Genomic DNA, 18,821 nt, shown 5'->3' on the forward strand with positions numbered 1-18,821 from the left:
GGTTCTATAGTTTGTGGGTCGATAAAATCAAGTTCGTGGAGATGGAGGTAAGAGTATTGGAAGTTATTTTCGCTTGTCAGAATTTGTAGGAGGAGGAGAAACCATGAAGCACTTTTGGAGCATGCTTATCAGGAAGGCAAGGACAAAGGCAGTACTACGAAAGTTTGAGACGGTGGCAATAATCAACAAAGTTACAGTATTAATTAGCAAAATGTACATTACTGGTAAGGGGGAAAATTAGAGACTAACTGTTAGCAAAATAAACACCGCCAGGAAAAAAAAATCATGGTAGAAGATGGAGGACGCTTTCTGGCAACAACAGTCGGCTCACATGGCCTTCTCTGCTGTAAATGTAATAGAGAAGAAGGCAGCGCCGCCATGGGACATGGAGGCGGGTGCGGGCAATAAAATAAGATTGTCGAAGCAATTGAAGAAAGAGCCAAAAGATAAAATAGTAAAAGAGAAGGAGAAAAGCTCCAGTACTTTATACACAATTAAAGAATGCCAGCCAAGTTGAACTAAACATTAATGTGAAAGCACAACTTAATTATCCTTCAGTTGTTACTTCAACAAACTCTGTACTTATCTATCTGTATTACGTGTCCTTCATCAGAATCTGAAAAAATTAAGCATTCAAAATATCTCATCATAAACCGACCGTAATTATATTCTAACACAGTTTGCGGGTTCATTTTCAGATGCAAATCCAATTTCCATCATCTAACCATTGTTGACATTGAAAACTGCAACTGCAAGACTCATATATACCTTGACGCTATTGGCATCCCATACATAACCTAAAAAGAAAGAAATAGTAGTAGATCTCAGCCAAATTATTTAGCCATGGCAACCAGTACTCCAGTTAACATCCCCTCTAAAATGAAGGCCTGGGTCTATGGCCAACATGGGAAACCCGAGGATGTCCTTAAGTTGGAATCTGAGGTTGATGTTCCTAACATAAATGGCGACCAGGTTTTGATCAAAGTACTTGCTGCGTCCCTGAATCCAATCGACTTCAAACGCATGGGTGGATCATTCAAGGCCACTGACTGTCCTCTATCGGTAAACCTCTATTTTTTTTTTTGTTGTGTGTGTGTGTGGTGGGGACTGGGGAGGGGGTGGAATTGTTGTTTTTTTTAGTCACTAGATAGATAGTCCTTGTGTAGATTTACTGTGTTTTTTGATCTGGTAGACTGTTGCTGGATACGTTGTTGCGGGCGTGGTAGTTAGAGTTGGAAGCAAAGTAAAGGAATTCAAGGTTGGGGATGAAGTATACGGAGACATTCACGAGCAAGCGCACTACCCAAAGGATAGTGGGTCACTGGCGGAGTACACTGCAGTGGATGAGAAGGTTCTAGCTCAGAAGCCCAAGAATTTGAGTTTTGCCGAGGCAGCTAGTCTTCCTCTTGCAGTTCAAACAGCGTACGGGGGCCTTGAAAGCGCTGGGCTTTCAGCTGGTAAATCACTTCTTGTTCTGGGTGGTGCTGGTGGAGTTGGATCTTTCATCATTCAGGTATTTCATGTGTTTGTTTTTTTCCCCTGGTTTTCCAGTAGTTTAAAACACCTAGCAAAAATCAGCTCTAGTTGGTCAGTTCCAAAGAATTAGTGATAAATGATAATTATTGAGAATCAATCAACAAAAAGCTGTAGCAGTACTATACTAAGTCATACTTGGCAGACCAAAAAAACTACTTTATGATCAATTAAAAGTAGTTCTGAAGATTGACCTTTGATCAGAGGAGACGACGATAAGTCATAGTACTACCTAAATTCATGCATTGACTGAAATGAGTTCTTGATCTGATGCAGCTGGCAAAGCATGTGTTTGGTGCATCCAAAGTGGCAGCAACTTCTAGCGCTGGGAAATTGGAGTTACTTAAAACCGTAGGAGCTGATTTGGCAATCGACTACAAGAAGAACAAGTATGAAGATTTGGAAGAGAAATTTGATGTGGTATTCGATGCCTTTGGTAAGAATGAATCCTAAGTAATCAAATCAATCTCTTCCTCCGTGTTTTCTGCAGCATGCAAAAGTTCTGATGCTAGTATTTAATTCTGCAATGTGTGAAAATGAGCAGGTGAGAGTAGTAGGGGTATCAAGGCAGTAAAAGAAGGCGGAAGGGTGGTGACAATCTGTCCGGCCGGGCCAGTGGTTCCCCCGACTTTCGTGTTTGTGGTCTGTGACAGCCCCACTTCCCCTTAGGCGAACTAGAGGGTTCAGCGGACCGCCTGCCCAACTCTCGCCGGGACTCAGTCGTTCACTCACACAAATCAGAAATAAAACCACAAGAAAGAGCAAAACGAGGATCCACAACTTAAAACAAAACTTATATATATTGCTATCACAGAAAGAAGCACAACCGAAAGAAGTACTGTCCATGGCAGGTTGGACAAAAAGTTCACTTTCTGCATTTTAGAAGGTGCTGTTCATTCACTAGGAGATTCTTCAATCACACTACCAACTGCACCTCTTTTCCGAGTTTGGGAGGCTTTTACTTGTGCATTTGCATTCTCGATTCGTTGAGCCTTCTCAAGGGCCTTCTTAAAAGTATTCACTTGCGCCGCGGCTAACGCCTCTTGGATGTCCGAATTCAGTCCCTGTATAAACCGTCTTATTATTCGCCGTTCAGTGGCTACCAGTTCAGAAGCAAACTTGGATAATCTTGTAAATTTAGTTTCATATTCGGCCACACTTAACGTTCCCTGGCGTAACCCAATAAACTCCTCTTCCCTCCTTTGTTGGACTAAAGGTGGGAGGTATTTCTCGTTAAATTCTCTTATGAAGTTCGCCCATGTCCAGATGGTCTGTTCTCTTTCCCACTTTGCTCTAATTACGTTCCACCATGATCGGGCCGGTCCCTCAAATTGAAATACTGCAAAGTTCACTTGCCTTTGCTCAGTGTAGTTTAGGGCTGTGAAGATATTAACCATGGTTTCTATCCATTGTTCAGCCATGTCCGGATCGGGCCCTCCAAGGAATTTTGGCGGAGCAAACTTCTGGAACCTTTCAAGAGCCTTATCCTCGCCCATCTCAGGGTTCCGATTTTGGGTTACGAGTATTTGGCCTTGTTGATCCACCAGTCTTGCCAAGATATCCGTCATCTGTTGCATTGCCGTTGCCATTTGGTCTCCAGTCGCAGCTCTTGATCCCTGCCCTTGCTCGGCTGATGTTTCCCTTTCTCCTCTTGATTCCGGGGTCCGCTAAATTCTCCGGCCTCGACCACGTCCACGACTACGTCTCCCGTCTATAAATATGTTTTTCTCTGTCGCTTTTCTTTTCTTTTCCCCAAAAGGTATTTTAGTGAATAAACACAGTAAATTAACTAAGCACCAATTCCAACATACCAAATACACAAGTAATACGCACATAACACGCCAGATCAAGGAGGCACAGAATCAAATATACAAAAACATATCACAAATACATATCAAGTTTGACAGATAATCATATACACGAATTCACATGCTAACGTCATTTAGTAGCCATATATGGATGCATCACAACAAAAGGGATACGTTGCCCCACACCCGGTTAACCCCGTCCGGTCTCTCACGTCCCTTTCTATCCAACTTGATGTCCATTGACCTCTCGTGCTCATTATAGCCAGACAAATCCTGTTCATGTTCCCAAAATACAATTTTCAAGTACTTAACGCCACCTCAACTTTGGAGTACTCGAGCACAAGAATCCGAAATAAGACAATTCACATCTCGAGCTGGCCAGTCCCAAGAGTAAACTATTTACAATCGAAATTCCTACCCGACGTACCTATCTATGATCCTCAAATACCATATGAAAATGTAAAGCCTATAACATTCACAATTCATGGCTTATGCTCGAACGAGCACTTAGTCCCTCATACTCATTCACCACTTAGTCCAGGCTCACTCCGCGCAGAGACCACGCGAAGCAGGCTCTAGGTTTTATCCCTTAATTGCTTAACTTTAAAGTCAAATCGAATTCCCATAGTCCGGCATCCTAAACTTTAGCCTAGGATACACTACAGAGATTTGAAACCTAAGCTCTGATACCAACTGTGACAGCCCCACTTCCCCCTTAGGCGAACCAGAGGGTTCAGCGGACCGCCTGCCCAACTCTCGCCGGGACTCAGTCGTTCACTCACACAAATCAGAAATAGAACCACAAGAAAGAGCAAAACGAGGATCCACAACTTAAAACAAAACTTATATATATTGCTATCACAGAAAGAAGTACAACCGTCAAGAAAACAAAAGTTCTCAAGTCACCATACAACCAGTCCGTGCCAAGCACTAGGGCGAGAACCATTACAAAACCAAAGAACTAGACAAACCTAGTCTATACAGAGCTCTCGTCCTTGCTCGCCTTCTCCTGTTAAGGAAAACCAAACTAAACGGATGAGCTAAATGCTCAGTAAGGTTCCGAACATAGAATCAAGTCATAAATCAAACGATAAATCAAGAAATAGTTACATCATTTACAATAAACTATACATGAAAAGGATACGTTCGTTCGTTCATTCGTTCGTTCGTTCGTTCTTTTGTCATTCCCCTTTCCTTCATTCATTTGAAAATGCATTTTTCGTTTATACATAAAACCCTCATTCGTTCGTTCGTTCGTTCGTTCTTTTTATTCACCTTCTCCTGGACATTGGCCAGGCTCCACCAACATCCACCAACCTACAAGGTAATACTCGAGTATACCAAACGTTCACCCAGGTCACCAAATCGCCCGACCGAGTCCGCTTCTGACTCGAGTCGATCGGTAACAAGGGGCAGGGCCCAGTTCAGCCAAAAAGCTTACATTCATGCACAAGTACGTTCCAATCATTCAATCTTTGAAAATTTCACATTTATTTAGGTCGAGTGCGATAAAGTACACACTCGCCTAGAAAACTCGTTTTGGAAATCATTGAAAGCACTTAACACGTTATCAAACAATAATACAAGTCATGAAGTCAAGAAAATACAACAAACAAGGAACACTCACCGAATTATGCTAAATAACGTCCAAAATGTCCTATCGGATCTTACCCTCGGTCACCGAGAAAACCTATGATTCAACGAGAAAGAATATTACAATTCATCTAGCAAAACAAGTGAGTGAAATCAAGGAACTCGACTAGTTACGAGTAAAACGGATAAAGGTGACTTTAAAGTGAAAATAAAGCCATTTGGATCTGTGGACGGAAACAACTAGGGTGTCATAAACCAAACTCAAAGGGTTATAACAGTTCCAATGGAAAACACTTGAATCAAAGTCAAGTCGGAATCCAACCAGATAGGCTCAGAAATATTATTTTTCGGAATCGTTTATGTGGTTCAAAATCAATATACATTCAAGTAGGTATTATGGCCTACATGTCTTGACTGAGAAAACCTTAGGTCATACCTCGATATTTTGGTATGAAGTAGTAAATAACATTTGAAGGTTCAAATGGAAAAGGTATCATGTTTTAAGATGGAAAACCGGCATAGTATTTGCCAAACAAAAATATACAAGTTCAAATAGAAGCTTAGCCCTTGAGCGAAAATTTGGGCAGCACGCCCTTTGTATTTTCCTATTTCCAGCCATTTTTGGCTTCATTATTTTTCTTATTCAAACCCAAAGGTACACACACAACAATTTAATTTCAATAGCCGTTCAGTAAGCTCCAAGTAGTACCAGTACAATTCAAGTTAGGGAAAAGTCCGGAAATGAAAGTTAAGCTCGAAACCATAAAACAATTTTTTGACATCATTTTGTGGTTTCGGCACCATTGGCACTACGATTATCAGATGGAGGTGAAAGACAAACAGTTTCGAAGCTAAGAGATAGTGCTACAATGTTGAAGAAGGCTACTCAGTCCTGTTTCTAGTGCAGTCAGGTCAAAAATTTAATATACTAAACCAGAACCGCAAAAACAAGTTCACCAACCGCATTCTGGTTCAAACATCATATGTCAGGGTACCTAAGTCCAAATCAAGTGATTCCAAAGCCATCCGAAAGCTAAGATACAAGGCTACAATTATTCAGAAGACATCAACAACCAAATCAGAAGCATTCCCAATCACATTAGCCAATCACAGAAGCAATTCTCAAGTTCGGGTAAAAACAGGGCAGCAGGGGTATTTCAGTCTTTTCACAAGATACGTTGCTCCGATTGACCTGAAATTTTGTAGGTATCTCTAAAATATCATTCCCTACAAATTTCATGTTTTAACCCAAGGCTAATTCGGCCTCTAACTATGATGAACAGTGCCAGGCAGAATTGGGGAAAATGAAACCCTAATCTGGAAATTTTTGCTTCAAACCAGAAATTTTCCACTAATCATTACAATTATCATACCAAAGCTTCATTCTAACCCATACTAGACCATCATACATGATCAAACAATATTAATCATATGAAAACAGAAAAATTTCCAATAAATAGAAAACTTAGACAACACAACCATAATTCATGAAATACTCCACAAAATTGCATCTTTAACTACTAACCTCTACTAATTTCACATCAAAACCAACAAAGGGATAATTTCTTAACCACTCACCTTTGTAACCTCAAGAAACAAGATAGCTAGGGCTTGTTCTTCCCAAATGGCTCCACCAATCCCCTTAAACTAGTTTAGCAACTCACTTTTGTGGAGAATTTTGGAATTTAAACGGTTGATTTGTGAGATTCAAGCAAGAAATTGAAGAAAGAAGTTGGGAGTTTTTTTCTCTTCTTTTCCACCAAGAAGTTCGGCCAAAGAGGGAGAAATGGAAGATGATTTTTGGTCAAAATTAGTTTTAAGAAGGAAAGAAAATATCTTGGTCAAAAGTCCACCCTCGAATAGAAACGCGACATGTGGCGCCTTTTATGTGTAAACTTATCTTCTTGTCTCTCCATACTCATTAATCTAGCAAACCTCTAATTATCTCTTAACACATGATAAATTAAACCCGGTATCCAAAACTTAACCTAACTGGTCGAATTTTTCCGAACTTTCCGCACTAGCGGGTCCCACGTCCGGTATACGTTCTTAATTTCTAAAAAACTAATCGATACTAGAAAATCATCTAAAAAAGCATATTTACTCATAAAAATTATTTAGAAATTTTCCTAATAAAGAAAATGCAGAAAATATGCCATTAAATAGAATAAAACCCAGAAAATGAGAAAATTACGGGGTCTCACACCCTCTTCCCCTTAAAAAAATTTCGCCCTCGAAATTTTACCTTCATTTGCATCAAACGAGTCCGGAACTGTTTGGGTGCCTAATGCATAAGCTTTTGCTGGCCCACTAGTTCGGTTCCCTCTTTCATTTGCTTGTTTTGTTTTAGCTCCCTCCAGTTGCGAATTACTACCTCCGCGTGACTGTCTCCTCGGACAGTTGCTAACTTGGTGCTCACCAGTCCCACAAATCAAGCACTTCCGCCCTTTCCGCCAACAATCGTTCTCAGTATGATTGGCCTTTCCGCAATAGCCACAAGTCAAGTAGGAAGCCATTTTTTGGCTTTCTGGAGAAGTCTCCCCATATCCGGTTTGGCTTACTTTGGTAGACCATTCATTTCCCGCCCCTACTGTCCATGGCGGGTAGGACAAAAAGTTAACTTTCTGCATTTTAGAATGTGCTATTGATTCACTAGGAGATTCTTCAATCACACTACCAACTGCACCTCTTTTCCGAGTTTGGGAGGCTTTTACTTGTGCCTTTGCATTCTCGATTCGTTGAACCTTCTCAAGGGCCTCCGTAAAAGTATTCACTTGCGCCGCGGCTAACGCCTCTTGGATGTCCAAATTCAATCCCTGTATCAACCGTCTTACTCTTCGCCGTTCAGTGGCTACCAGTTCAGAAGCAAACTTGGATAATCTTGTAAATTTTGTTTCATATTCAGCCACACTTAACGTTCCCTAGCGTAACCCAATAAACTGCTCCTCCCTCCTTTCTTGGACTAAAGGTGGGAGGTATTTCTCGTTAAATTCTCTTATGAAGTTCGCCCATGTCCAGATGGTCTGTTCTCTTTCCCACTTTGCTCTAATTACGTTCCACCATGATCGGGCCGGTCCCTCAAATTGAAATACTGCAAAGTTCACTTGCCTTTGCTCAGTGTAGTTTAGGGCTGTGAAGATATTAACCATGGTTTCTATCCATTGTTCAGTCATGTCCGGATCGGGCCCTCCAAGGAATTTTGGCAGAGCAAACTTCTGGAACCTTTCAAGAGCCTTATCCTCGCCCATCTCAGGGTTCCGATTTTGGGTTACGGGTATTTGGCCTTGTTGATCCACCAGTCTTGCCAAGATATCTGTCATCTGTTGCATTGCCGTTGCCATTTGGTCTCCAGTCGCAGCTCTTGATCCCTGCCCTTGTTCGGCTGACGTTTCCCTTTCTCCTCTTGATTCCGGGGTCCGCTCAGTTCTCCGGCCTCGACCTCGTCCACGACTACGTCTCCCGTCCATAGATATGTTTTTCTCTCTCGCTTTTCTTTTCTTTTTCCCAAAAGGTATTTTAGTGAATAAACATAGTAAATTAACTAAGCACCAATTCCAACATGCCAAATACACAAGTAAACATATACGCACATAACACGCCAGATCAAGGAGGCACAGAATCAAATATACAAATACATATCACAAATACATGTCAAGTTTGACAGATAATCATATACACGAATTCACATGCTAACGTCATGTAGTAGCCATATATGGGTGCATCACAGGAAAAGAGATACGTTGCCCCACACCCGGTTAACCCCGTCCGGTCTCTCACGTCACTTTCTATTCAACTTGATGTCCATTGACCTCTCGTGCTCATTCTAGCCAGACAAAGCCTGTTCATGTTCCCAAAATGTAATTTCCAAGTACTTAACGCCACCTCAACTTTGGAGTACTCGGGCACAAGAATCCGAAATAAGACAATTCACATCTCGAGCTGGCCAGTCCCAAGAGTAAACTATCTACAATCGAAATTCCTACCCGACGTACCTATCTATGATCCTCAAATACCATAAGAAAATGTAAAGCCTATAACATTCACAATTCATGGCTTATGCTCGAACGAGCACTTAGTCCCTCATATTCATTCACCACTTAGTCCAGGCTCACTCCGCGCAGAAACCACGCGAAGCAGGCTCTAGGTTTTATCCCTCAATTGCTTAACTTTAAAGTCAAATCGAATTCCCACAGTCCGGCATCCTAAACTTTAGCCTAGGATACACTACAGAGATCTGAAACCTAAGCTCTGATACCAACTGTGACAGCCCCACTTCCCCCTTAGGCGAACCAGAGGGTTCAGTGGACCGCCTGCCCAACTCTCGCCGGGAATTCAGTCGTTCACTCACACAAATCAGAAATAGAACCACAAGAAAGAGAAAAACGAGAATCCACAACTTAAAACAAAACTTATATATATTGCTATCACAGAAAGAAGTACAACCGTCGAGAAAACAAAAGTTCTCAAGTCACCATACAACCAGCCCGTGCCAAGCACTAGGGCGAGAACCATTACAAAACCAAAGAACTAGACAAAGCTAGTCTATACAGAGCTCTCGTCCTTGCTCGCCTTCCCCTGTTAAGGAAAACCAAACTAAAGGGATGAGCTAAAAGCTCAGTGAGGTTCCGAACATAGAATCAAGTCATAAATCAAACGATAAATCAAGAAATAGTTACATCATTTACAATAAACTATACATGAAAAGGATACGTTCGTTCGTTCATTCGTTCGTTCTCCTGTCATTCCCCTTTCCTTCATTCATTTGAAAATGCATTTTTCGTTTATACATAAAACCCTCGTTCGTTCGTTCGTTAGTTCTTTTATTCACCTTCTCCTGGACATTGGCCAGGCTCCACCAACTCCACCAACCTACAAGGTAATACTCGAGTATACCAAACGTTCACCCAGGTCACCAAATCGCCCGACCGAATCCGCTTCTGACTCGAGTCGATCGGTAACAAGGGGCAGGGCCCAGTTCAGCCAAAAAGCTTACATTCATGCACAAGTACGTTCCAATCATTCAATCTTTGAAAATTTCACATTTATTTAGGTCGAGTGCGATAAAGTACACACTCGCCTAGAAAACTCATTTTGGAAATCATTGAAAGCACTTAACACGTTATCAAACAATAATACAAGTCATGAAGTCAAGAAAATACAACAAACAAGGAACACTCACCGAATTATGCTAAATAACGTCCAAAATGTCCTATCGGATCTTACCCTCGGTCACCGAGAAAACCTATGATTCAACGAGAAAGAATATTACAATTCATCTAGCAAAACAAGTGAGTGAAATCAAGGAACTCGACTAGTTACGAGTAAAACGGATAAAGGCGACTTTAAAGTGAAAATAAAGCCATTTGGATCTGTGGACGGAAACAACTAGGGTGTCATAAACCAAACTCAAAGGGTTATAACAGTTCCAATGGAAAACACTTGAATCAAAGTCAAGTCGGAATCCAACCAGATAGGCTCAGAAATATTATTTTTCGGAATCGTTTATGTGGTTCAAAATCAATATACATTCAAGTAGGTATTATGGCCTACATGTCTTGACTGAGAAAACCTTAGGTCATACCTCGATATTTTGGTATGAAGTAGTAAATAACATTTGAAGGTTCAAATGGAAAAGGTATCATGTTTTAAGATGGAAAACAGGCATAGTATTTGCCAAACAAAAATATACAAGTTCAAATAGAAGCTTAGCCCTTGAGCGAAAATTTGGGCAGCACGCCCTTTGTATTTTCCTATTTCCAGCCATTTTTGGCTTCATTATTTTTCTTATTCAAACCCAAAGGTACACACACAACAATTTAATTTCAATAGCCGTTCAGTAAGCTCCAAGTAGTACCAGTACAATTCAAGTTAGGGAAAAGTCCGGAAATGAAAGTTAAGCTCGAAACCATAAAACAATTTTTTGACATCATTTTGTGGTTTCGGCACCATTGGCACTACGATTATCGGATGGAGGTGAAAGACAAACAGTTTCGAAGCTAAGAGATAGTGCTACAATGTTGAAGAAGGCTACTCAGTCCTGTTTCTAGTGCAGTCAGGTCAAAAATTTAATATACTAAACCAGAACCGCAAAAACAAGTTCACCAACCGCATTCTGGTTCAAACATCATATGTCAGGGTACCTAAGTCCAAATCAAGTGATTCCAAAGCCATCCGAAAGCTAAGATACAAGGCTACAATTATTCAGAAGACATCAACAACCAAATCAGAAGCATTCCCAATCACATTAGCCAATCACAGAAGCAATTCTCAAGTTCGGGTAAAAACAGGGCAGCAGGGGTATTTCAGTCTTTTCACAAGATACGTTGCTCCGATTGACCTGAAATTTTGTAGGTATCTCTAAAATATCATTCCCTACAAATTTCATGTTTTAACCCAAGGCTAATTCGGCCTCTAACTATGATGAACAGTGCCAGGCAGAATTGGGGAAAATGAAACCCTAATCTGGAAATTTTTGCTTCAAACCAGAAATTTTCCACTAATCATTACAATTATCATACCAAAGCTTCATTCTAACCCATACTAGACCATCATACATGATCAAACAATATTAATCATATGAAAACAGAAAAATTTCCAATAAATAGAAAACTTAGACAACACAACCATAATTCATGAAATACTCCACAAAATTGCATCTTTAACTACTAACCTCTACTAATTTCACATCAAAACCAACAAAGGGATAATTTCTTAACCACTCACCTTTGTAACCTCAAGAAACAAGATAGCTAGGGCTTGTTCTTCCCAAATGGCTCCACCAATCCCCTTAAACTAGTTTAGCAACTCACTTTTGTGGAGAATTTTGGAATTTAAACGGTTGATTTGTGAGATTCAAGCAAGAAATTGAAGAAAGAAGTTGGGAGTTTTTTTCTCTTCTTTTCCACCAAGAAGTTCGGCCAAAGAGGGAGAAATGGAAGATGATTTTTGGTCAAAATTAGTTTTAAGAAGGAAAGAAAATATCTTGGTCAAAAGTCCACCCTCGAATAGAAACGCGACATGTGGCGCCTTTTATGTGTAAACTTATCTTCTTGTCTCTCCATACTCATTAATCTAGCAAACCTCTAATTATCTCTTAACACATGATAAATTAAACCCGGTATCCAAAACTTAACCTAACTGGTCAAATTTTTCCGAACTTTCCGCACTAGCGGGTCCCACGTCCGGTATACGTTCTTAATTTCTCAAAAACTAATCGATACTAGAAAATCATCTAAAAAAGCATATTTACTCATAAAAATTATTTAGAAATTTTCCTAATAAAGAAAATGCAGAAAATATGCCATTAAATAGAATAAAACCCAGAAAATGAGAAAATTACGGGGTCTCACACCCTCTTCCCCTTAAAAAAATTTCGCCCTCGAAATTTTACCTTCATTTGCATCAAACGAGTCCGGAACTGTTTGGGTGCCTAATGCATAAGCTTTTGCTGGCCCACTAGTTCGGTTCCCTCTTTCATTTGCTTGTTTTGTTTTAGCTCCCTCCAGTTGCGAATTACTACCTCCGCGTGACTGTCTCCTCGGACAGTTGCTAACTTGGTGCTCACCAGTCCCACAAATCAAGCACTTCCGCCCTTTCCGCCAACAATCGTTCTCAGTATGATTGGCCTTTCCGCAATAGCCACAAGTCAAGTAGGAAGCCATTTTTTGGCTTTCTGGAGAAGTCTCCCCATATCCGGTTTGGCTTACTTTGGTAGACCATTCATTTCCCGCCCCTACTGTCCATGGCGGGTAGGACAAAAAGTTAACTTTCTGCATTTTAGAATGTGCTATTGATTCACTAGGAGATTCTTCAATCACACTACCAACTGCACCTCTTTTCCGAGTTTGGGAGGCTTTTACTTGTGCCTTTGCATTCTCGATTCGTTGAACCTTCTCAAGGGCCTCCGTAAAAGTATTCACTTGCGCCGCGGCTAACGCCTCTTGGATGTCCAAATTCAATCCCTGTATCAACCGTCTTACTCTTCGCCGTTCAGTGGCTACCAGTTCAGAAGCAAACTTGGATAATCTTGTAAATTTTGTTTCATATTCAGCCACACTTAACGTTCCCTAGCGTAACCCAATAAACTGCTCCTCCCTCCTTTCTTGAAATAAAGGTGGGAGGTATTTCTCGTTAAATTCTCTTATGAAGTTCGCCCATGTCCAGATGGTCTGTTCTCTTTCCCACTTTGCTCTAATTATGTTCCACCATGATCGGGCCGGTCCCTCAAATTGAAATACTGCAAAGTTCACTTGCCTTTGCTCAGTGTAGTTTAGGGCTGTGAAGATATTAACCATGGTTTCTATCCATTGTTCAGTCATGTCCGGATCGGGCCCTCCAAGGAATTTTGGCAGAGCAAACTTCTGGAACCTTTCAAGAGCCTTATCCTCGCCCATCTCAGGGTTCCGATTTTGGGTTACGGGTATTTGGCCTTGTTGATCCACCAGTCTTGCCAAGATATCTGTCATCTGTTGCATTGCCGTTGCCATTTGGTCTCCAGTCGCAGCTCTTGATCCCTGCCCTTGCTCGGCTGACGTTTCCCTTTCTCCTCTTGATTCCGGGGTCCGCTCAGTTCTCCGGCCTCGACCTCGTCCACGACTACGTCTCCCGTCCATAGATATGTTTTTCTCTCTCGCTTTTCTTTTCTTTTTCCCAAAAGGTATTTTAGTGAATAAACATAGTAAATTAACTAAGCACCAATTCCAACATGCCAAATACACAAGTAAACATATACGCACATAACACGCCAGATCAAGGAGGCACAGAATCAAATATACAAATACATATCACAAATACATATCAAGTTTGACAGATAATCATATACACGAATTCACATGCTAACGTCATGTAGTAGCCATATATGGGTGCATCACAGGAAAAGAGATACGTTGCCCCATGATAAGTGAATATTTAACGTACATTTTGTACGAATTTGGCATGAATTTTTGGTATGTTTTGAGAAGATTAAAGCCATATTTGAACTCTTTTGGTGATAATTGCTTAAATATTGTTTAAGAGTTAAGAAATTGATAAATGAGTGGATTAATGCGTAATTTTGTGAAATTGTGAAGGTAATTGATGTATGAAATTCATGCACAAGTTGAAAGAAATGTCAGGGTCATCCAGAGGACAAAGTACACAAGAAAGTGGGAGCAAAAATGTAGAAAAAGGGAAGAAGTGAAAAACTGGAAAAATGCTCAACACGGATCCGAGCTCGGATCCGTGTGTACAAGAGGGATCCGACCCCTCGTCTGTACTTCTGGCGGAGTGTATCCGAGGTCAGGACGATCCGACCTCGGATCCATCATGGGAAGGCCTCGGATCCTATAATCCGAGCTCGGATCCATTATCACTCCTCAGATCCGAGGCTCGGATCTGTCTCTCTCCTCAGCAAGTGGCACAGCCGTTTTTCTTTACCTTTCTCACAACTTTTACAGCTATTTTGAGGGACAGAAATCGGTGGCACATGCTTCTGCAATAAAAGATAAGACCAAATGAGTGTGGACAAAAGGAACATCATATCTTTGACTTCTTTTTACAAAATCTAAGTGGAGGAAATTATGAAGTGAGAGGAATGGAATTTCTACCATCTTTTATGCAGAAACACAAGGGAGAAGCAAGGAATACCATACGTAGCTAGTTTTTCATTTTGTAACATTTTTTTCTCTCTAGATAGGAGTACTTGGAGAAGCATTTTTTGGGATTTTTCACTTGTAATCATATTATGCAAGAACATAGCAGGAATTGGAGAGCTTCACCTTCAATTGGCTAAGCTTTCTTTTATCTTTCTTATACTTGTACTTTATGATGTTTTGCATTAATAAACTTGTGAATTTGATTGTTAAATCATTCATGAGTAGCTAAACTCCTTCATCTAGGGAGTAGATGAAACTTATGGCTAAATAATACTAATTGAATGTGATTTACACTTGTTATATCTTGAGTTAACTTGTCTACTTGTGTAGCTGTGATTTCTTGTTATTGATTGATCACCAATAACTTGTTTACAGTTGTTATTGTTCAATGAGAATTGGTAATAACAATGGAAACACATGAGTAGAGCTTGAGTTGTATGTTCATGAAAATAGAAATACACTTAAGTGGATTACTTAGTATTTCATGAATCAAAACAGAGTTGTAGTAGTATTTCACCATGGAAATAGGGAAATCTATATTGCTCTAAGCCATTTCATCATGGAAATGAGACTTGGTAATCTTGGAAATAAATCTCTGGTTAAGCAAGAATAATAGCAAGAAGTAAATCCATTTATTTGTGTAGTTTATGCCATAAGTGGAATCTACATCCCTAGAATCTTCATTAAGTGAAATTTCTCTCTATTTGCATTCAGCATTTGTTAAACTAGATTTGTATATCAGATTTGTAGATTACAGCATTAGATTTTCTCTGCTCAAAATTAATTGTAAGTCTAAATAATAGAGAGAACAGGGGCTTAGTAATTGTTTAAATTGCTCCTCGTGGGATCGACCCGATACGCATCTTGTACTAAAATTGCGACCTGTATACTTGCAGTCCAACGGGTGTAAAATCGGAATTAAACTTGCATTGATACAAAAAGAACCCGTCAAGTTTTTGGCGCCGTTGCCGGGGAGCGGCAATATTAGGGCCTAGTCATCTCTATTAATTTAGACATTTTCATTGTTTTTATCCAAGTTGTTGAATTAAAACTGCAAAAATTTCTCTTATTTTTTTTTGTAGTGCATGCACCGATCAAATAGAGAAGTTGCACATTTTGATCCTGAAATTGAAAGAACATTGCGGAGACAAAGGAGGAATACACTGCATCAAGAGGAACAAGAGGTTTGGCAGCCAATAGAAGATATCTTGATAGAATTACCATTTGAAGAAGAAATGGCGGAAAATGACCTAAATAGGCGAGTTCTGCGAGATTTTACTATACCGGGAACACAAGGTTCACAAACGAGCATAGCAAGGCCTGCGGTAAATGCTAACAACTTTGAGATTAAACCATCACTTATCCAAATGGTTCAACAATCTCAATTTGGAGGTAATGCAGTAGAAGATCCTAATACACACTTAGCTACATTCTTGGAAATTTGTGATACAATTAAAATGAATGGAGTTAGTGATGATGCTATAAGGCTAAGATTGTTCCCATTTTCATTGAGAGATAAGGCCAAACTTTGGCTACACTCTCATGCTCCCAATACTTTCACTGGATGGGATGAATTATCAAGAGCATTCTTAAATAAGTATTTTCCACCAGGTAAGACTGCTAAGCTTAGAATGGATATCACTAGTTTTAGCCAATTGGAAGGTGAATCATTATATGAGGCATGGGAAAGGTTTAGAGATCTGCTTCGGAAATGTCCACATCATGGACTGCCGGAGTGGTTAATCATACAAACCTTCTATAATGGTTTAGTTTTTTCTACTAAAACTATGATCGATGCAGCTGCAGGTGGAGCTTTAATGGGTAAAACACCCCAAGAAGCTCATAATTTGATAGAAGAAATGGCAGCAAATAACTACCAATGGGCCAATGAGAGAGGTAATACAAGACGTCATGCAGGTATGATAGAAATGGACACTCTCAATATGCTGAGTGCTCAAATGAATAATGTGATGAAATTGCTAAGTAGACAAGGTCCAAGTTCATCTAATGCACATGTAGCATGCTGTTCTGTATGTGGAGGTGAACATGATACTAATGAGTGTGTCGATTCTGAACAGGTACAATTCGTCAATAATTACAATCGTAATGCTCAAAATAACCCCTACTCGAATACTTACAATCCGGGATGGAGAAATCATCCAAACTTCGGATGGAAGGATCAAGGAAATCAACCAAGGCCAACCAATCCACCGGGATTTCAATCAAGGCAACAACAAGCTGAAACTAAACCTGGTTGGGAGATGGCAGTGGAAAAGCTCGCAAAAGTTACACAGATTTGAGCGAGTAGAAGGAAGGTTGGACCAACTCACTACAATGTACAGGAATGTAGAGGTCCAAATTGGTCAAATTGCTAGTTCGTTGAATAATCGAAATCAAGGCGAATTACCTAGCAAAACAGAGGTCAATCCTAAGGAGCATGTGAAAGCCATTACTCTTCGTAGTGGTAAGCAATTAGAAGATCCTCCAGTGATGGAAGTTGAAAAAGATGAGAATGAAAAACAAGAAGGAAAGCAGAGGAACCAAGAGACGATAGTGGAAGAAAATAGTCGGGAGGAATCAAGAGAAAATCAACCATCATCTTCCGCTACCATTCCAATACCCCCTGCGGTTCCATTTCCACAAAGATTAAAGCAAAATAAGTTTGATAAAGATTTTGAAAAATTTGTTAAACTTTTCAAACAATTGCACATTAACATTCCTTTTGCCGATGCTATTTTGCAGATTCCGTCTTATGCGAAATTTCTCAAGGAAATCATGACTAGAAAAAGAAAGTTGGAAGACTGCGAAACAATAGCATTAACAGAGGAATGTAGTGCAATTATTCAAAATAAGCTACCACCGAAGTTGAAGGATCCAGGGAGTTTTTCTATACCTTGCACCATAGGTAACGTTGATTTTTCTAAAGCATTGTGTGATCTTGGTGCTAGTGTATCATTAATACCTTTAACGGTGGCTAGACAATTGGGTTGCATGAGCTTAAACGCACAAATATTACTTTGCAACTAGCGGATCGGTCTATTAGATATCCATTGGGAGTGTTGGAGAATGTGTTGATAAAAGTTCAAAAATTTATCATTCCAGTGGATTTTGTGGTATTAGATATGGAAGAAGATATATCTATGCCAATTATTCTAGGTAGACCATTTCTAGCTACTGCAGGTACTATTATTGATGTCAAAAATGGCAAGCTTAAGTTTCAAGTAGGTGAAGAAGAGGTAGAATTTAATTTGAATGAAATGAAAAAATACCCTTCTTTTACCGATCATGCTTATTCTATTGGCGCAATTGATAAACTAACCCAAGAGATGAGTCAAGTCAACTTTGACTTAGATCCTCTTGAGTATTGTTTAATGAGTCTAGGTAAGCAAGAAGATGTTTGTGAAGAAATTGAAGAATTGGCCAAGTACTTGGATTTTCAAGCACCTTATAAAAGGGGTAATTTGTATGAAAGTCTTGGCCAAGGAAAAGGGTTTTCACAACCTTCAGAAATTGAACCTCCAAGGTTAGAGCTCAAGCCACTTCCGACTCATCTAAGGTATGAATTTCTTGGAGAAATAAAACTTTACCTGTAATTGTTAGTGCTGACCTTGATGATGAACAGTGTGCAAAGTTGTTAAGAGTTCTAAGAAGGCGTAAGAAGGCAATTGGATGGGCAATTTCAGATATTAAAGGTATAAGTCCTTCTATATGCATGCATCGCATTTTATTGGAGGACAATTGCAAACCAGTGGTGGAAACACAAAGAAGACTCAATCCAAACATGAAAGAGGTGGTAAGAAATGAAATTCTTAAGTGGCTTGATGCAGGTATAGTCTTTCCTATCTCCGATAGTGTTTGGATTAGTCCAATTCATGTGGTACCAAAGAAAGGTCGAATAACTACAATCGTGGGTAAAAATGATGAATTGATTCCATCTAGACTTGTGGTAGGGTGGAGAGTGTGTATTGATTATCGTAAGTTAAATACGGTAACAAGAAAAGATCATTTTCCCCTACCATTTCTTGATCAATTATTGGAGCGAATAGCTGGATATGAATTTTACTGTTTTCTTGATGATTTTTCAGGATATAATCAAATAGCTATAGCTCCAGAGGATCAAGAAAAGACCACATTTACATGTCCTTATGGCACTTTTGCCTTTAGAAGAATGCCATTTGGTTTATGCAATGCTCCTGCAACTTTTCAACGATGCATGATGGCTATTTTTTCTGATTATATTGAGAAAATTATGGAG

General features: G+C 39.8%; 1 protein-coding gene and 1 non-coding gene across 2 annotated transcripts in view; one reads left to right on the forward strand and one right to left on the reverse strand.

Moving 5' to 3' along the window:
* Positions 1-843: 843 nt before the first annotated feature.
* Positions 844-18,821, forward strand: part of LOC113778451 (2-methylene-furan-3-one reductase-like) — a 58,603-nt gene continuing 40,625 nt past the window's right edge. The window contains exons 1-4 of the mRNA XM_027323863.1: positions 844-1,062; positions 1,193-1,513; positions 1,810-1,969; positions 2,078-2,175. Coding sequence (XP_027179664.1) covers positions 844-1,062; positions 1,193-1,513; positions 1,810-1,969; positions 2,078-2,175 — 798 coding nt within the window. The remainder of the gene's footprint in view (positions 1,063-1,192; positions 1,514-1,809; positions 1,970-2,077; positions 2,176-18,821) is intronic.
* LOC113778925 lies at positions 16,189-16,295 on the reverse strand. Its single transcript, XR_003469390.1, has one exon. It is a non-coding gene; the product is annotated as a small nucleolar RNA R71 (small nucleolar RNA).

This window comes from Coffea eugenioides, chromosome 7 (genome assembly GCF_003713205.1).
Source record: "Coffea eugenioides isolate CCC68of chromosome 7, Ceug_1.0, whole genome shotgun sequence".
Taxonomy (NCBI): domain Eukaryota; kingdom Viridiplantae; phylum Streptophyta; class Magnoliopsida; order Gentianales; family Rubiaceae; genus Coffea; species Coffea eugenioides.